The sequence below is a fragment of the Tauraco erythrolophus genome, chromosome 8 (assembly GCF_009769465.1).
Source record: "Tauraco erythrolophus isolate bTauEry1 chromosome 8, bTauEry1.pri, whole genome shotgun sequence".
Lineage (NCBI taxonomy): Eukaryota > Metazoa > Chordata > Aves > Musophagiformes > Musophagidae > Tauraco > Tauraco erythrolophus.
In genome coordinates, this window is record NC_141472.1 from 23,074,565 (window position 1) to 23,095,700 (window position 21,136).

General features: G+C 42.5%; 1 protein-coding gene across 1 annotated transcript in view; it reads right to left on the reverse strand.

Annotated features, from left to right (window-relative positions):
- Window positions 1-420, reverse strand: part of CERS6 (ceramide synthase 6) — a 127,326-nt gene extending 126,906 nt beyond the window's left edge. The window contains exon 1 of the mRNA XM_086615692.1: window positions 251-420. Within this exon, the coding sequence (XP_086471818.1) occupies window positions 251-420 (170 nt within the window). The remainder of the gene's footprint in view (window positions 1-250) is intronic.
- Between the last annotated feature and the right edge of the window lie 20,716 nt (window positions 421-21,136).

Below are 21,136 nucleotides of genomic sequence, written 5' to 3' on the forward strand. Positions count from 1 at the left end.
CGCGGGCAGCGGCAGAGGAGCGCCGGCTGCCTCCCGAACCCTCCACCTTCCTGCATCGGGCCCGCTACGTGACCGACCGAGAGGGGAGGGAAAACGTAAGAGCCCGGCAAGGCCAGGAGAGAAGCGGCGGCCGGTGGAGGACGCCGGGCAGCCAAGGTTCCCCGGCTGCCCCTCAGCGAGCGGCCGCCGCCAGCCGCGCGGTCCGCCCATCCCCGCCGAGCCCGGGGCGGCGCGGGCGGCTCGGCGTTACCTTTCGAAGAGCAGCCGGATCATGAAAATGCAGAAGGCCAGGGGGAAGGCGAGGTAGAGGTCCTCCGCCTGCGGGAAGGCGGCTTCCTCCGTGCTCTGCAGGTCCGCCCAGGTGACGTTGTGCGGCAGCCAGAACCGCTCGTTCCAGAACCAGGCGAGGATCCCTGCCATCTTTGCTTTGTCTGCCGCGGCGAACCCCGCTCTGCTCTGCTCCGCTCCGCCCGCCGGCCTCCCTCGCCGCGGCGAGGCGTGTGCGAGCGGCTGCCGGGGGAAGAGGAGGATGGAGGCGTGTGTCAGCCCCGCGGCCGCGGATGATGCTGCCGAGCGGCGCGGCGCGCTCTGCCGGCTCCCCGCCCCGGCCGCCCGGCGGGGCAGCGGCCGCCCCGCCTGTCACACGGCCGCGCCGGCCCCCATTGGCTCCCGCCCGCGCCCCGCTGCTCGGCTGCCTCGGGGCCCGCCGCGCTCCTCCGGCGGCCCCGGCGCTGGGCCGGCCGGGCGGCCAGGAGCGGCCTGTCCCCGCTCTTCTTCTTCTGAAAAACCCCGAAGCAGAAATTACGCGGCCCGAGCGAGCGGGGACCCCGTGCTGGGGGCACCCACCGCGGCCGAGGCTGCCGGTAGCAGCGCGCTGTACCCGGCTGGGACGCAGCCGCCGCTTCAGCGCCAGCTCAGCGTCCGACCGGCCCGGCGGCGACGCGGCTCCGCATCTCGTCAGCCCGCCTGGCCGCCGCGGCCCTCCCTCCCGCCGTTCAGCCGGGCTGAGCCGCCGCGCGGTGTTGCGGGGCTCCCGGCGAGCCTGGAAAGGCTGCCGACTGATCTGAAGAGGCAGAGGGCAGCAACAAAAAGCCCTCCTTCTCTGAGCTCCCGCCGCCACACCGGCCGGCACCGCCTGCCGGACACCTGGGCCCCGCGCGAGTAACCCCTGCCAGCAGCGCGGCTCTCCCTCTCCTGCTCAGGCGTGTAAATGGGAGCGGGACTGTCCCGGGTGAAAGGACCCTCTGAAACATTTAATGACTTCACCCTGTGTGCGTGTACAGCAAACAGCTGCGAATGAGGCACGGAAAAGCGTCTGAGCGCACACCGCTCATCAAGCAACAAAACAGGTCAGCGCTGTTGTGGCTGTGCGCTCCCGGATAAAGAAAACCTTTTTGTCTGACATGGGTTTTCACTTTCGGTTTCTTACCTCTCTGCCCGGCCCCGCTAGAGACAAGCTGCAAGAGGAAAACCGTAATTGTCTCCACTAGACTTTACAGCAAAGGTGACGAGCAGGCTTGAGCGTGGCTGTAGGAGCTGGACTGTACACGTGGTGGTCCAGGCATAAAATTACCTCACGTAGTAGGTATAGCACTCATGTATCACATCACCATTTCGTCTGCCCTGCCTCACTTCATTTTAGATGGCTTCAGTTTTCTCCCCTGTATCATCGCACTCTCCAGCTGGCTACTAAATACTAAGAGACGCTGACTTCTGCACATGGCATACTCTGGAGTTTTATCATCCTGCCTTTAGGTTTTCAGCTAGCTTGCTCTTTTCCACCTACTGACTCTACTTGCTGTTCCTGAAAAATTAATCGCGCAGCTCCTCATGTCTGTGCTGAAGAAAATTCTAAGTTAAACACATGACCCCGATGCTGTGAAGAACACTCTACCAATTTAAACAAAACCAAACCATTTCTGTTTACAGAGGCAATTCCCATTCAGGACATTTTGGGGCAGTTTCAGGGAGTGCTTTGGCAGGATGGCTGAGGAGCCATGCAGGTGAACTTGCCACTGAATGTTTCTGGTTTACTACTGAGCCAACATCCTAAGTGTCTGTAAACATTCTGATTCAGTTCTTGGGGTTGCTTCTTAGTGAGAGAGAAAAGAGCTGGTAGCGGGAGGCTGCTCCATGGACACTTAGTCCTTCAAATCATCTGAAAAATAGCGTGGGCTCTAGCACCACTGTCAGATCTACCTGCCCCCATCTCTTCCTTCACTGCAGTTAGCACAGTGCCCACTGTCAGTACCCATCTGAGCCCTCAGCTACCCACTGGTTTCAACCCTGTGCATAATCATCTCAGGATCCTACTATGTGTCTCCGATACGAGCTATCTGTCAAAACCCAGGGCTTTGCTGTGATTTCAGTTCAGAGGGAAAACTGACCATGGAAGTTAGAGGCCTCTAATGCAGCCTTCTTCACTTACAAATAATAATTTTCCAAGCAGAAGAAAACATTTATTTGCTCAAATTAGTAAGACCTTTTTTAGCCAGTGTCAAAAATGTAACTGGTTAATATCTCCCTTCCTCCTTCCAACCTCTGCCTTGTTCTCAAGGCTGGATTACCCAGCTGACCTAGAACTTCTCCTGGGAAGAAGTAGTTCATTGTGAGCTCAGCTTCCAGCCCTGTCTCACAAACACCTGAGCTGGCTCCTGCACATATACATATATATGTACATATACTCAGATCACTCCATTTTCTGAATGGACTTGCATAAGCCAGTCTTAAATGGAGATATGAATGTGTGTCCTCAGAATGACATCGGAAGCATAAACTTTGAAATCTATTGATGAAAAGCTCTTTAAATATCATTTTAATAGCTTACAATACACAGATAACCATTTGCTTCATTAATGATAATTGCATTTAAGACAAAGTTAATTTTAATCAGAAAATTGGTATCATTATTCCGCACCTGAAGGTGACCTGTCTTTTTGCAGCATATTTCAATCAATTTAGAAGTATATTCAATATGTATGTCTGTTTCAAATACTTTCCAATATAGCGAAGTAGTTCTTTCCCAGCCAGTACTGAGGCTCGCTGGTGCTCGACATCGCTTATGTACAGATACAGGAAAGGAACAGATCTTTGCAAAGTGAACCTAGCAACAGTAACAATCTGGTGATGCATAAGAGGTTAATTCCTGCTGAATAATTAGTGTAATTGATTTTTGTGTCAGACTAAAATTATGTTAGGACGACAGATCTCTAAGTGTATCTGAAAATGAATGACATTTCTGAAACATTCTCATCATTGGGAGGATGACCAATTAAAAGCTTTTAATTGAATTCAAACTGTAGCAGCAATTATGTAGACGTAGCCAAGACAGGACTATGGAATGAGGATGCTTGAATCATAGAATTACAAAATAGTTTGGGTTGGAAGGGACCTTAAAGATCATCTAGTTCCAGCCCCCCTGCCATGGGCAGGGACACCTTCCAGGGCACACTAGACCAGATTGCTCAAAGCCTCATCCAACCTGGCCTTGAACACTTCCAGGCATGGGGCATCTACAACTTCTCTGGGCAGCCTGTTCCAGTGCCTCACCACCCTCCTCAGAGAGAAGAATTTCTTCCTTAGATCTAATCTAAATCTCCCCGTTTTCAGTTTAAAGCCATTGCCCCTTGTCCTATCACTACATGTCCTTCCAAATAGTCCCTCTCCAGCCTTCTTGTAGGCCCCCTTTAGGTCTCCCCAGAGCCTTCTTCAGGCTAAACAAACCCAGATTGTCTAAGCTGTCTGCATATCTTGTGCTTTGAAAGGAGACATTACCAGGATTTGTTTTTCTGCCCTCTAAAACTGTTATATCACAAAAGTGAGTCCAACAGAACTTTAAATGTGGTTTCATAGGTGGTCTCACATCCTGAAGGAACTTATTCCTATATAGTGCTAGAATTTGGGAAAAAAAAAAAAAAAAGTAAAGGGCTGAGAGTGAAGTTGTTTCCTCAAAAGGCCAGCCTGGGCACTCTTTGTAATATACAAGAGTTGGTAATAACTAAACAATAATATATACACAATTTCCCCAATGGTTACTGATCTTCTGTTTCTACTCCAAAAAGAAAAAGAGGAAACTGACAGACTGCATGCACATCGCTAGTTCAAGACCTTGAGCAGCCAGCAGCGTGACCACTCTAAAATCAAGGACTTTGTTTATGTCTGGCTTGTTTGTTTAGCATTAAGAAGCCAGGTTAGATCTCAAGTGCAAAAGAAAAGGTTCCTTAGCTTTAGAAACAGAATGATTGTTCTTAGTCTAATGAAGTTCCTTCTTCAGGCTTCGAACAAGTGTATGAAATGCATTGTCACAGAGCAGAAGACTTCCTTTTGCCCATCAGCCTTACTTCTTCGCATACTTCACCCCCATGAACTTCCAGTAGCCTCTTCACATCAGATTAGGAGATTGCTAGTACTTACTTCCTCACAGATCAGAATAAACTCTGTGACACTTTCCAACGTAGATACATTTTAATAAAATACATTTTAATAAATGAAAATTCAGAAAGTTTTCTGGAAAATTTAAATTTGTTTTCTATCAATATTAAACTGCTTAAAATAGGCAGTGGTTTATGCTGTCTTAGGCTTCCACACAGATATAACCGCATATGAAGCAAATATTAAAAAAAACCCACCAGTATTTAGACATTATTCTAAGATGAGAGAGTTGCTTTAAGTAATGGGACACATAAGATATTGGTTGATTAGGACAATGTTTAAACAGATACTGCAAAAACTGTGTAGAAAAGCAGCGTGCCGTTTAAACTCAGCTGTTTAGCACAGAAATGCCATTTAAAGTTTTCAAGCACTACATTCATACTGCAAATATGGCTCGAGTTACAAGCTCACAATGAAACCTTGGAGGCTTCATTGAAGGATATTGACAGCGATCTTTCCCACTGGGGACATGTCTCAAAAGCAGTTGTACTAGTTTACAGTGGGTAATAGCCCACTATTTTTATTTACCTGTCATGGTTTATTTATCCATCTGCTGTCAGCAGGAGCGTGTATTGCATCTCTAAGGCGCATTCGGTGAGTTTGGTAATGTGTGTTTGTTAGCGCCAATGTGTCTGTGCCGTGCTACTGCCCACCTGGAGGGGATCCTCCACCAAAACAGGAAAAGCTGCAGCAAAAATCTCTTGATTTTAAAGGACTGCTAAAGAATTGAAAGCAACTGGCCAAATTTTTTATCTCATTTAGTCTGCTGTAATTCTGGAGTAGCACCAGGCTTACACTCAGAGAACTGCGACCAAACTCCAGGCCAGTCTGTTTAATGGACTGGATAGTACAGGTGCCAATAATGCGATCCTCTGAGACTTTTTGTTGTCCAAATCTGAACCGGGTTGTTCTTGAGCAGAAGAGACAGCATGGCTGGCCCATGTAAAAGCAGCAGTGCCAGTCCCATTTCCGTAGGTCCGTATCATTAGGCCACTAATGATGTGCCTAGCAGAAGGGCCAAGAGCTGCCTGGGTGTTGCGTGACTGCTCTGCATCCTCCTGGGGAGGGTGGAGGACCATGGGCATGGGGGGAAGTAGCAGTGGAAGGCATGACCCTGGCATGGGGGGAAGTGGCAGTGGAAGGCATGACCCTGGGCTGTCATTCTCCTAACGTGTCTTCTGCATGTTGGTCCCAGCAGCTGTGGGGATTTCCAATTTTTTGTGCTGCTAGTTTTGCCAGCTTCTTTAATAATTTCACCTAAGTAAAATCACACTAACAGAGCCACAGTCATTACAAAAGCTATGCTGGGCTAGTCAGATCAATCCTGACTGCTGCATGGGGTTGTATGAGTCTTTAGAGACTAGTCTGGCTTCACCCAATTACCAAACAATATAGCCTGAATTCAAATCAGTAGCAGAGCTCTGTAATAGTGCTTAAAATACCTCAGTGCAGTAGGTGTCCCCAGGTTATATCACTTCACAGTCTCCAAATTTTTTGGCTTGGCAGACAAGCAAGTTTTGTCACTTGGGAAGACATGCAATGGTAATTAGTTTGGCTGTCGTGAAAAGACGTGTGGACAAGTAGCTCTAGCTGAAAGAGTTTACAAGCCTTGGGAGGGTTCATGCTTTGTGCTGGGCTCCAATTAAAGTAAAGACCTGAAGCAGAACTGCTCGATGAGGACTGGCCAGAATGAGAGGAGGAAGCCGGGATCGCCTGAGTCACTGTATGTCTCTGTGCTTCGTTTGTCTCCATTGTTCACTTGGGTTTGGCTTCCTGCTCTAAATTTAAAGAAAGCGTGCCAAAGTGTACATCCTAATTATGATACAGTCATAGTTCACTTGATGTCAATGTTGCTTAACTACCCGAGCTTACGCTAAACTGAACTAGACCCTATTCAAACTTCAGTAAGAGTAGTCAGAGACTTTTGCACCAATTTTAACTAAATTATCCTGAAAGAAAACTTCTGATGAGGTTTGCACAACTCTTAGCATAGACAGATGGCTGCAAAAAGTGCCGGGTTTATCTCAAACTAGATACATTGCATTATACTTTAACTGGCATTTCAGAAACACCTACTTCACACCTATTCATGTGACCTATAGCTTTGGGCTATAGAGTCACATTATAATTTACTTATTCTTGGGCCTTTGTTACTAAAAGTTTTATTATTTGTAAGAAAGATTACATTTTCTTTAGTAATACTTAATCTAGAAAAGGTCAAATGGGCTCCATTGCTTGGTGATTATTTTGTGGTTTTTTCCCCATTGCATTTCACACCAAGAGAAAGACCGATGCTGGCAATAATTTTGCCTTGAATTCTTACGTCTGTCTGCTGTAGGGGAAAATCCTGGTGCGATGAATGATCCTCATGCTCTGCAAAGCATCACAGACAGATAGATGCCATCATGGAACAGCAGAGAAGACTGCAAAATTTGCAAGTCAGCCTAGTGAACCCCAGAAGAAGTACTTGCAAAGACATACAGCTCTAAACTTATAATCTGCATAACATGATCTAACTATACAAGCATTCTATCAAACAGGATAAAAAGCAGTTATTAGAAATACATTTTTAGCATAAGTAATTGTATCTAGATATATACGTAGAGCTGAGAGAATTTATTTTTAGAAAAGATTCCAAACCTGTAAGGCCTTCATCTCTTTTGACCTAGAAGCCGGAGTTCCTAAAAGCACACAGTGTTAAGATAAGAAAAAAACAGTAGGTATTAATGGTTTTGTGGTTTTATACCATTTGTGTACAATCTGTCTCTGAAATCAGTGACAGTTTTGTCTCTGACCTCAAAGAAAAACTATCAGACTGATAGAAAAGGCAGGTGGCTGAGCTTATTGTTTTCTGACTGTCACCAGGTTGTTGCTATTTTGCTTTAACTGGTGTACATTTGAATTTCCTACAAATCAGAAACAAAACAAGGAGAAGGCTATTTTAACTGATTAGAGGTACCATGAAAAGAATTTCTATAAAACTGACCTGAACAAATCAAGTATGTCAATGAATAAAAATCGTTCTGGAAAACGAGTTTGGGCAGGGACATCCTTTTACCAGGCACAGAGCAGTCTTATTATTTAATTCATTTCCCAGTTAACAGTAGATACTGCTGAGGTTAGTGGCCTTCATCATTCCAGAGGAACCAAATTCAGATATCAAACTACATGCTGATCAGCACTGCTACCTCATACTCTGGCTTTTGTTGCAGTGCTATGGAAGCCTTTCCTTCTGCACAATGAAGGGGGGCAGGCTATAATTTGGGAACTTCATAAACATAAATTATATGTTAGAAACTACTTTTTGATAGCTAACCCACTTTACAAAAGATCAGAATAAATACAGCTGCAAAAGCTCAGGAGCTTCCCTGGTGAGTGAGGTTTGTATCAAGACAGCTAAATTAAATAGAAATCCAAACCAAGCAAATGCGGGTAGCTGAATAATATCAATTAACATTGGTAGGCTTCTTTTTTTTCAAAACAAAAAATATTTTTCCCAAAATTTCAGTCAAAACGATGGCTTTTTCTTGGAAAGGATACTCCATGGGGAAAAAACATATTGGTGTCACAATGTTAAATATAATCTTTTAACTAAAATGCTTTTCACTATCATTATTTGCTATTATTTATCAATAAAAGAGGTTTTCATTTACTAAAACCCCAAGTAATTAAACCTCAGGAAGGAAATGCTGCTTCTAGAAGTAAGAACTCATCACAGAAACACAAATGAAATAACGCAAACCACAATGCACTCATTTCTAACTATGCATTTAGGATATCAACGGAGGATGAAGATCCAGCTGGCTGGGGCCCAAAGTGTTGGCGAGGGGAGCAGGAAAGGGAGTTAAAGGGATGCAGTTTAAAGGAAAGATTATCTTTCTTTATCCTGTTGCACCTTCCAGTGGATTTGATCACCAAGTACAACACATTTTTGTTCTGCCCTCAGGGGCAGATGGGGGATGGAGAGAAATGCTCTGACATGATTCCAGCTGAACCTGAGACCGGTGCTCTCCGATCTCGCCACAGCAAGTTCAGATTCTTCAGTCTTTTTCTTTGGAGCTCAATTTTTGCTGCTCATGAAATCTCATAGCTGCGGTTCAGAGCAGAAGAAAAGATGCAGCCCTTAGGAACGGGGAATAGAGCTGGGATGGGTTATACCCAGCTGCCTCAATTATGAAGTGAAATTCTCCTGCACCAAAGTGGCACCATAACAAGCTTTTTCGGGAAATGATAGAAGAAGGCAGGCAGCATGCTGTAGCTGCACAACTTCAAACATACAAAAACTCTTCACACAAGCTGTGATTAAGCAGAGCCAGACACACACAGCTGCATTGCATTCCAAAATACATCCCCACCCCCCAATTTGCCTGTCTTTAAATAAATGCCACTTCTTTAAGGCACATTAAGTCATCTATGTTATATGTTTCAAGTCATTTGGAGCACAGCTTTGTGGGGGGTGGGGAAGGATGGGGATGGTTCTATCATTTTTATGAAATTATTATATAGTTTCTATCTTGAATTCCACTGTAAGGCAAAATAAACACTCCTTGGCATGTTATTTTGGGTCTTTGTTGTGCCTTCTGCTACATGGGTGTTCAAATCTGCTTTGAAGTCAGTCAGCAGGTAGAGTCACAATACAATGGCTATAATCCTCTGCTTGTTGCAATAAATATGTAAGATTTTCCTTGTGCCATACTAGCATGTTTGATGTATTTATTTCACTATAATAATATTTTAGAAGTCTGTATTGGACCCTCTGCTTTCAAACTAAGTCTTGGGATTAAATCTTCAAGAGACATCTTGTAAGGTTTTACACTCTACAGCGTGTTGACTCAGGCTCTGTAGTATTATAAAAAGTAGAAAGACCCCACTTCATAAATACCAACGTTTTCTCAGCATTAGAAGTGGTCAGCATCTATCTATACACTTAAGTTTTAATGACTTTTAAAAATAAAATGAGGAAAATACTTTACTGCTTTCTCTTTAGTAAATTCAGTCTATCGTGTTGAATTGTGTTTCACTGAATCTGTTACATGATACAGAACAAACCAAGGAGGAATGAAGAATGGTAATACTGAGCACTAAACAAAGTACAAACATCTGCAAGGATGGGCTGAGTTGATAACAGTGTGAATAGTCACCATGTGAGAGAGCACTTAGTGTCAATTTGCCAACTTTTAACCACAGTTGGCAGTAGCAATTTTGTCCTTTTTTTTCCTTCTACCAGTCAGTGACTGTAAAAAGATCCAGTAGTCAGTGCTTTGCAGGTGTTCTTTTCTAAGAAGATAATATTAATTAGGTATTTAAATCCCTAATTGCTGATTATTTCTTTGAGTTTCCGTCTCAACAATTTTTTAATGCTTTCCTTTTGCAGACTACTTACTGCTTTCTAAACCATTTTTCCTTCTCACTTGACTGCCTCTCTTCTGTCCTTCCCTGTGTATGTGGTCATTTTTCCACTCACTTATTATTGAAACTCAATGTTCACTAAATTTGAGCTGTGAAAATACATATATTTTTGCCACAGTGTTATTTCAGATGGTTAATGTGTTTGTTTATTAGTGCACTCACAAAATTATGATGTTCTGTTTGATTTCATGCTGATTTGATTACAAAAATCAGCCTAGGAACTAACGGAAAACAGCAAAGAGTATATAGGCAGAGGCTGTTTCAAATAGGAATCAGGAGGGTACTAAAATAGGCTTTAAAAAAATCACTCACCCACCAATATTGAAGATAATCAGCATGTTTACAATGACATTCTCAGCATGTTTAGTCATCTAGTAAAACACAGTGTGGAGCAAAGCATATAGAAGCATGAGCAAGGATTTCACCAATACCAATTGGATTTGAATCAACACTGACAGATTTTTCAACTTTAGGATGGAAAAAGTACCAACAATAAAAAGTGCATATTTCTAAGGAGATAAATGGATTTGTGTTTTCAAAAAAACCTCATCTTTCATTCTTCATCTACCTCGGCACTTGCCATTTATTCTGCAAACATCTCAAGGTGACAGAGAAAAAGAGTGACTGAAGGACCATCAGAAAAAGGCTGCCAGCAGCAGAAGTGTGTTGCCCCCAGACCTCAGAGGCACAGAAAGCAGCACTAGAGGAAGCCTGAGCTCTCATAGCACCTCTGACTAAGGGATCAGGTGAAGCAGCTGTGAAGGGAGCTGCACCTGGCAATAGATGATTTACAGTCTGCCTGGCAGAAGAGATTAGCATCTCGTCCACAGTGCATCACTTACCTTAAGGGCCACTTCACATGCTGTTTCCCAGTCCAGTAGCTCAAAGCAGAAAAATATCTTACTTAACCATCACTCTTGAGTGAGGTTTGCTAGCAGAGCAACTACCAGTTGCCCCTTCTTGGGCTGGTCATGCCATGCCATTGGGCTGGAGACACAACATCATAACAGGGGAACTCCTGTGTTAATAGAAACTGAGACCCAAAGGTTGCTAGACAGACCAAAAATAATCTGCTCCCACCTCCACCTCTCTCTTTACACCAAGACTACATAGACCCAGCTGACAGCATGTTTGTTAGCTGCATGAAAGTACTATAATCAGAAACAAGATCCACTTTAGATTAGCAGTTAATTGTTCCCCTGTCACTGCATAAATTATATCATCTTTCAGGTGAGTACCATGGCTTCCAGCAATCTTTTAATAGCAAATTCTGGTTTCTTCTTGTCTGTTTCTGATGACATATCTGGATGGATGTTGAGAAAAAGATTCTTTAACAATCTTTGCCTTCCCAGGCTAGCTATTAAAGGCTAGATACTTCGATGGTTTTACAATGAGAACAAACACATCTCCATACATGGCTTAAACTACACACCTATGCCAATTACATGCCACTATTCTTCCCCTGCTGCAGTAACTGATAATGTGCCAAAGACAACTATCTAGCAGCTTTGACTTCCGAGTTCACTATTTTTTTAAGGTTAGTATTGCTAATCCTTAAATCCTATGACCTCCTACTTTCAATGTCATTCTGCCTTAAACAGATGACTCTAATCAACTGCTTCTCAGCACTCCTCTAATCCTATCAGTTTTGCCCATTAGATCACTAGATGTATTTCCTTCCATAGATCTGCTATAGCATTGTCAGCTGGTGACTCCTAGAAATCCTTTTGTCACTATGACTCATGGCCTTATTTCCCAGCACAGATTCCTGCCTTCTCAATCATTTCATTTAGCTGTAGGTTTCTATCTTTCCTTGATGTCAGAGCTTGTTAAGGGAATGCTTTACCAATTTTAAGGCCCCTCCTGCTTAATAAATGAGCTACATTCAAAGAGGTGCACAAAGTAGTGTAAAATTATAAATATCTCAGCTAGTGGAACAAAATTTCTAAGCCAAAACACAGATTAATCTTCCTGCAACTCTGAGGAGCAGCATAAGCATCCTACTGCTTTTGAAATTTTCCTATTGCCTCAGTGAAGCCCTGCTGCCTTCCTTAACCTTAATTTTTACACCTGTAAAATACCAGAAATAGTATACTGCACTTTTTGTTTTCAAGGACACACAAAGGTCTGCATTCCTCTTTATTTTGAGATTAAATCTTAAGTAATTTCACAGAGAAAAAGAGAACATTATAATGAATTTCTTTACCAACCTGAATCCTGTATCACTCACAGCATTTGCCACAGCCATCTAATGCTGGCTTTGAAGTCTCTGAAAGTCTGTTAGACATCCCTTTCTCTCTGATAGTCTTTAGTTGTGTGGTGATGCTGGTACCCACATCAGGACCTGAGCAGTTTCAAATATCCCTCTAGTCAGCTAACCACGTGCACCTGCAGCTCTGCTCATTTGCCTGGCTCCGATGGCAGCTGCGTAGCTCTGAAAGGCAAACCAGAAGCAAAAGATGTGTTAAAATTTATGCCAGTCGACAGCAACTGGAGTCAGAACAGTAGACTCTACCTTCACTGGGTGCCTTTGGAAATGAGAGAAAAAGCATTGACGTAATTACTTCTGTTCCCTATCAAAATATTTTGGTCATCCTATCCTGTACCATGCCTCTGTTACTGCAGCAAGGCCATGGGTCCTTCCTTCTCACCTGCTGCTCCATGCACAAAAGAGGGGCTTCCTCCATAGTCCTACGCTGCTTCTTGTATTTCTGGGCCAGCAGGCAGCAAAGAAGAAAACAAAGTGTGGAAGGGCTGACACTAAGTAAAGAAGAGGAGACGTAATGCATGTTCAAAAATGCGCAACAAAAACAAATGCACAAGAAATACGAGCTGGAGAGCTGTTTGGTTAAATGCCTTGGTGTTTTCTGCATAACTGGAAATTTATTGCACATATGAAGGATGGTTGTATCCTGTCCTCCTATGCTCCCCAGTTTATCAAGCCTGGTCAGGCAGCCCTTGCAAGTCTGAAGTCAGATCTGAAAGAATCAGGAAAGCATAAGCTATCTGTCCTAATTGCTTGAGCAACAGAGATCCAGGACTGGAGATAAGGGGTTAGTAAAAAGAGGAAAGGCACTTCACTGGTGAATTTATGTTAATTACAGGCAAAGGAGCGAAGGATACGATTTTCAGGTCATTGCATCCCTGCTATTCCTATGGCTGTAGGGACTTAATCCTCATCTATCTTGACTGCACATTGTGTGGGTTAATTGCCATTTCTGCATAAACTATGAGATATGAAGTGTGCTAATAAATTATGAGTCCTTAAAAAGTATTAACTACTTAGAAAATTAGTAATGTATGAATAACTTAGTTCTGAAAGTCATACTACATATAAGCATTCATTTTAAATCACTTCAAATTTCAGCAATAAACACCTACAAATCACTCTTTCTGAGAATCAGCAAAAAGACAGGCCAAAAGCTAAGGAAGATTAGCCGTTGGAGGAAAAAATAATTGCCTTGCTGCTCCATTATGCTTCAGGCTCCTAAGACTGGGATTTACTCAGCGAAAAATCTGTTTAATGCTGCTTTTGAATTCTTTGTCTTCTGATGCCATAACCTGGGGAGAGCAGGCTGCGGCTCACCGGGTAGCTGGGATGGACAGAAACGGTCTCCAGATTGACTTCCACGTGGCACTGCTGCAAGGGTGCCTGGTGCCCCACAGCCAGGGTGGCCCTGGTAGAGCACCTGGTAAGACGGCTTGGGTGTGGGCTGCCCACTCTGCTGTGTCCTCCATGTGCTGCCCCTGGGCTCCCATAGGTGCTGCCTCGTTGCCGCTCGAGCTAACGGCAGATACGCCAGCAGGGGCAACGTGTGAGGTGCTGGAGGTCTGCTCGCTTTTGCAACTGATGACAAAAGAGGAATACAGCAATTAGACATAAACAGAGTTACACCCTTCCAAAGAATACTGCAGACTGCAACGCCACCTGTGCAAACACGCCAGGAGGGAAACCTGCCACAGGGATGAGCAATGGCTGCAGCCTACGTGCTGCCACCCTGCCCTGTGGTTCTGGAAGGCGCAAAGGGAGCGTCCCACCATCATTCGCTTGGGTGGACTCTGGGAGGTGTCATTACACGTGTGAGTTTTTTTCTGAGACACACTCCCCAGGGGAGAAGCTGTTTTACTGCTTTCCATACAGCATGTAGCAAAGACACAATCTTCTCTCGGGGAATTCCTTCACACTAGCAGACAATTTACTAAGGAATGTGCAACATCTACCGTATGTTAAAGTTAACCCAAGGGCCAGATGTCTAGGAGTGCATGATACAAAATTGAGGGCACAATTTAAAAAAAAGCCAAACTATCATCCCTAGGGAGTGTGGTGACCAGATTCTGGCAGGCAGGTAGCAGGCTGGAAATGAATCCTTGATCTTGTGTAACTCCCTGAAATTCTGAGTGATCTGGCCCCACCTGTGAGGCAAACTCTGCTCTTTGGAAATCTCTCCTCTTTGGGCACATGCTGTGTGGAAACTGGGTGCCTGAAATAGTCAGCTTTCTGGCATGCAGGAGTTTCAGGCAGTGGCACATGCTGGCAGCCAGATCATATCCATCTTGCCAGGCTGGGAACTGGGAGAAAGGGATACCCCATCGTGAAAAATCTTTCATCTCACTTGGCAGCTGTTATCCTTATGTACTCTGTGGCTGTGCTTACTCCACTGAGACTCTGCTAGAGAAAGCTTTACTTTAACATGTACTGTTTACTAACACCTTTTCAAATCCTAGTGTAAACCAAGCTGTTAAAAGTTTGCAGTCATGAGCTGGTTAAAGTTAAGCCTAGCATAAAGCCCAGGGTCTAGCTTGAGAAGCTAACACCTGATAAACCACAGACTGTCTTTGCACCAGAACAAAAGCAGTTACTAGGTGATTATTCACCATTTAAGTGCAACATTAGGAATAAACTGTATCTTGATGAAGCGTATTTGTTTTTAAATAACTGCTTTGTTTTGAAGTACTATTGTAAGCAGAGCAATTTGTATTCTGATGTGTTTTAATCCAAGACATCTGAAATACAAATGGTTTCAGATTACTTCTTTCTACCCTCATCTAGTCCACTCCTCACTAAAATGGAATGTCCCAGCACCCTGCCCTTGTCCTAGATATGAGGCAATCTCCCTGTGGAAAAAGAGCAAAGATACCTCAAAAATTCAAGCCCCTGCTGTCGGAGGACACTTCCATTTGACAAGGTTTTACACAGGCCTCTCCTGACAGTCCGAGGCTTCAACATTTTTACTGCACAACACGTGCTTCTTTGCTGGGAAAACCTCCTGTAATCCTTATGTCCACTGTACTACAGGGGCCGTAGAAGGATAGAGCAGAGGCTCTGGATCAGAGCTGGTGACTGCAGGAGGCTGAAGGAACATAAAATGAGTCAGACTTGCTGAGAATTCAGCCCAGAGGTTTTGGGGCAGGAACAGCCTTCACAGGTGGCCTGGAAGGAGGCTCTGCAGCTCTTCCTCTTCCTCTGACACATAGTGCAGGTCGTAGCAAGCAGGACTTGCTTATCTCTCTAAGGAGAGTTCCAGCCTTGTAAATCCATGTCTGAAATTCATCAGCAGGCACATGCTACTTTAGTTTGCATCACTGCAGTTGATTGATTTCCAATGCATTTGACACAATCAATACATTTGCAAAACTTAAAGTCAAGAACTTAATATTTTGATGTGTCCCAGAACAAACCAAGAACTCGGCAGCTGAATGAGACCCAGAATTCAATTTCTCTATCAGTAGTCAGTACAAGGTATTTCAGAGGAATATGTAAGACTTCTGCAGCTGGCATATGAGAAAAACATTGTCTTCCGCTGTCCCCTACACATGCTTTAGATTTCTTCCTGATCTAATGGAGATTTTGTGAATCCCCCCAAAATATCTTTCAGAGAGCTTTGTCCAGAGTTACAACTCTGGATGTTTGTTATCCAGTGACATTCTAACATTTATCGGCCTTCATCATTTTCCTCGTGCTAGTGAATACAAAGGTTATATTAGGTGTTCAGTGTAGAGACTCATTACTTTTGTATGACCATCCTTTAATTTAATTGAATGTTGCCTTGTTCTTGTCTATAAAAGTAGTGCAGACAGAAAGCTTCAAGCTAGTTCATAATATTATTTTTATCTACCATGTTCTTATTTATCTCCTCATTCAAGCAAACAATTCTTGTCTTTTTAATTTGCCTCCGTGGGAGAGTTTTTTCCACTCCTTTGATTGATCATCTTTTTTTAATTTGCCCCTTTTCCTGAAGCCACTTTAATTAGCTCTGTGGTATCCTTTTTGACATGGAGTTACCAAGACCATGCAGCTGATGCTGCAGTGTCAATACAATGACAGATTTTCTTTCCGTCACATTGAATCTGCTATTCTTTTCTTTCCCTTTAATGACTTGTTTGCTCTTTTGGCCACAGATGCCCATTGAGAAACCTGCAGGGATGCTTCATTTTAAGTTTAAATTAGTTTGGACTCCTGTGAGACATATGATTAGTTTAATTTTCCCCTTCTAATCTACAGTAGATTGCATATCTCAGCACTGGAAAATCTATTCTATCTAATCTGGGGAACTTCAAAGAGATCATTTTAAAAAAATTCCCCTCTTTCTTCATAAACTGTGCTTTATTCTCTTGGATAATTTCCTAAATGACAGCCTCCTAGATAATTTCAACTTCTTTTATATTGCGGAAGTAAACTGGGATGATAAAAAGCAAACATCGGTTTCTTTAATACTTCTCTATTCACCTTTATGCTACAGTTTCACGGTATTAAAATTGCAAGAAAATTACAAGTTTGGGGATATTGTTGGATAGGTTTTAAAAACTATTTTTATAGTCTTTTCTGGCAACTATGGATCAAGCCTGTTGGCTGTAAGTTTTTTAAAACCTTATTTAAAAATGTATTTAGGGATCCCAGTAAGTCAAGTCTATTCGATTAAGTGAAGCTATCTCAACCTTTCTTTAAAAGCATATGGCAAATGCAAACAAAACTCTTCATTAGTTACCTAAATTAAACATAACAATGTCACTTCATTAATATATTAATGATAGGATTCTGATGATTTCAGTACCACTAGATCATCTATGCATATGGTCCTTGTTTGATATTTCCTGGACACATCAGCCATGACAAGTCTTCAGTAATGCTTGTGTGAACCATATGATTGAAGATTTCTTTGAAGTTGAGAATTAAGTGCTTTGCTCTCCACAAAATGAACCATTTGGCAGCACTTCTCGTCAAGGAGTACACTGTGAAATACTTTTGTGAAATAGGGTTAGCAGGGCTGCCTAACAACTGACTGCATAAGTACTTGTATCAGAAGAGTGCGTTCCTTCTTTTTGTAAATTTTGGTTTTCAGAAAATGACTTTGGCTTTTATTTCAAGTACATTCCACTGGCGTCTCCAACTTGGAGATCAGCAAGCTACTTAAATGCTTGTACCCATTTATTGCTGTGTCAGGAGGAAAATCTGTAAAAACATAGAAAAACGATCACTTGATTAAAGTGCAAGAGTAAGAGTGAGGATCAGAACTAGCTTGAGAGCCAAGATATAAGAATTGATATCCTTATGTCTGTGAAAGAAACACAACATGGCCTTAGGCAAATAAAATTGCTGTAGTTCTGCTTCCTCTCCAGCTGTTAAATAGGGATAATTATAGTCTGCAGGACAGGAAAATATCATGCAAATACAGACATTTCCACAGTAAATAGATAGTGTGGTAGTGTATGGTATTACAAAACTGGCGGTCCTTCAATTAATTGTCACCAGGATTCTTGGTAATTAGGCTTGAACTTGGATCCCATGTACATCTAAACCATCTTGGTCTGGGCAGAGTTCAGGCACCATTTCTAGCTCAGTCTCTGGCATTTTCAGAGGAGACAGGACCTGGCAGCTAAGCTCTTCTATTTTCTTAAACCACTCCTGGGACCTGCCAGGATGGCCTTAGATGCCTTTCTCTGACTGGCAAGCTGCTTGATAGGTTTGACCTCCTGCAATATTAGCCCCCCAGAGTAACTTTTAACCCTCAGTCATACCAGATACATGGACGATGGAGAACAGTGGCCCCCCAGGATACTTGTTAGAAGCACCATTACACCAAGTGAAATTGATTCAAATAAGGCCCTCACGCTTCTCCAGAAACACATACCCTGGTGTGTGCTTACCTTCCTTGTGAGCTGGATCTACTGATTGTCTTAGATGAGCAGCTATCAGCTACTGAGAAGAAATGTACCTCTGAGAACACATCCTTGTGGCAAGGCAGTTATCACCTGCTCTACACCAGCTAAAAAGGGGAGTCTTAGCTTCCTGCAGCCTAATTTAATACATGTTTGTGCTCAGACCAAGGATGAAATAAAAGCAGTTGTGATTCTGAGTACCTCAGTGAACTTAGTCAGCAGTGGCAATGGGGACCATGAAAGTACTACAGGGGCATCTCACTTCCCTGTGCTTCTTTTGCATGGTTTTAGAGGAGAAGAGGAGAGCTCTGCAGAGATCTCTAGAAAGGTGGCATTGGTCCTGCTGCCACTGCTGAGTCTTCCAGGTGTGCAGCACATTCTTCTCCGCCAGTTGATGCTTGTTGGAACTGACATCGAACAAAGCGAGTTTGAATCAAAAGTAATTCCTTCAGAAGGAGCTGCTTCACATCCTTCCCTTTTTTCTTTCTCACAGTCTTCCTACAGCAGCTGCAGGCAATGTCGTTCTTGGTTTTGCTGCCAAAAGTCAGTCAGGAGCCTAATCATTGATGTGCAAAACTGATGCTGTTTAACTGTAAGATGTCAAACACCCATCAACAAGCTGCAGCTTCTCTCAGCGATCAGCACTGTGATTTGGAGCACCATTCGTGCTGGCCATGGTGTTTGAATGATATCACTGAATTAAAAAGAAGAGTAATGGGATGGCAATGAATGAGTTACTCTTTGTAAGTTTGACCACTCATTCTGGGGTTTCGGAATATGGAAAGGCTGCCTATAGCATTGACTTAACTAATATGAAGACAATTTCTCCTATAAGGAAGCAATGATTCCTATAGTAATATGGAGGGGCTGGGTGTATGGAACCAACCGCAATGTAACTACAGCTTGTTGCAAATGATGATCTTTCAAACAGGCAGCCTCCCAAAACCACCTTCTTTCTGGACACTAAAGAGAGCAGGGAAGACTGCTCTTCAACGTGCAGGATGTATCTCTGAAAGCTAGATTGTCAAAAAAACCCCAAACTCACATGAAACTTCCATCTGGCTGATGATACTTATTTTCTTTGAAGATTTCTTGCTTATCTTGTTTTATTCTACTTTTTAAAACGCGTTGAAACAAGGAAATCTAAAGTTTGACTTTGAATTCCACTTGCCACACTGTCTTTGGGTTCTGCTCCAGACCATATGCAGATGAAAGTGACTTCAGTAATGATTCTTTATCAGTAATATCTTGATACCAACTTTATAGCTATATATACTATTTTCTAAGCATCTTAGCAGGAAGCAACAATGATCTTTTGCAACCTATTAACGTAGGAAACCCATTATAGTTAGTTTCATATAGTTTCATATGTAACAGTTTCATCATGTCAAAAAGCCAAGAACTCCAGAGATTCAATACTGGTCCCAGATATATTTTTTGATTGTCAGTAATTTGAAAGAAAACTATTATTAAAAATAAGACTTAAGTTACAAATTGATGAGATGATATATCAGCCCCCATCCCTGTGGTTTTATGTAATGCTTTATGACGACCTGGACCGTTGCTCATAAGCCACAGTACAGAAGATATGTGGGCACTAATAATTTACGATTCTATTAGCTTTTTTCACTCAGATACAATGTAAAGTTTCGCTGTACCCCTTTAGGATAGCCAAGTACTATGAAATCAGCTCCAAAGTACCAGAGAGATGTTTATAAAGAAGTATCTTCAGGCACTATTTTAATATTTTGTTGTAACCATCAGTTAGCACTTTCTCTCTGAAGTATTCGTGCATTGACATGCATCCACTTATACTAGTGCTCATACATCAAGGTGAAAATATCCTCAGATTAAAACTGAATAGTTAACCTTGAATACTTGAGGCAGACACCCTTCATATTTTCTGATGTGTGAATTTCTCCTATTTACTGACGGGTTCTTACAAATACATTTCATATACCATATTACAATGCCTATTCAGGGTCCTTTTAAAATGCACATTACTGACAGTCTAATTCAGTAGCTCATGTGCTTTATTACACATATCTATCTTTTTTAAGAGCTAGGGAGGATGTCTGTGCTCTCATGGCCAAATATAAATGTTCTTTTGGAGAGGACACAGGTTCTTTCATTTGCAACCAAATAGAAATGCTGGCCTGCCATACTGGTCATACAGTTCATGTATAAATATGTACCAAGGACACCTATGTTAATTCATGTGTGCACTAAAAGCTGTTATTTTCCTGATGACAGAAACATCTTGTCATCTTCAATAGATGCAAGATTGAGCCTTATCATCTATGCGTTAAAAACCTAATGGTTTTTGCTGAATATATATCTGAGTAAGAGCTTGAATTTAATGTCATTTGGGTCAAATAAAAAAAAAATCTCCCACTAACTTGAATGTTCAAGGTTATTATGTCCTACAATAGCAATCCACTATTCAAGTAAAATGACTCTTTTTTTTTCCCAGTATAAAATAAGCTCATTGATTTCAATATAGATATATAGTCTGAAAATGTATTTGATTTGAAAATCACTTAACATAATGTTGGGAAATTCTCTGTATTTTCTCTTCTGTGGCATTGCAATATTTGATACATATTCAGGGTTTAATATTTTTAATTAGGATCTAATTTCACTAGGATAGATCCTTATCCAGATATGAAATGGAGCATACTGCTGGAAAGAGCTAGTAAAAAACCAGAAATGTGAAGGTTGCTGCCACATAGCTATGAGTGAATTCCTCTTGTATCTGTCCTGCTGAATTAGCTTTCACAATGAGTACCTTCTGCATGGTGCTGAGAAGCCCATATGCCCATAGAAGGGGAACTTACACCTTGTTATGAGCAGCCAGTTATCTTGAAGGAACAGCATCTTCCAGTGTTTTTGAGACAGAACATACAACATGATGCGTTTGACTTCATCCCTTTATAAAAAGTTGTGGGATGGAGACTTCCTATTGTTTGCACATCCAAACCTTTGAAATTACTGCTTGCCAGGTCTCACTTATGGTCAGCAGCAGTACTTGCATTTGGCCATCCATCTGGAATGTCTGTGTCTATCTTGGTCTCTTTCTAGCAAGTAACTTTTGAGCACAGCAGGTACCACACCTCACTCTCACTCCCACCAAATATTG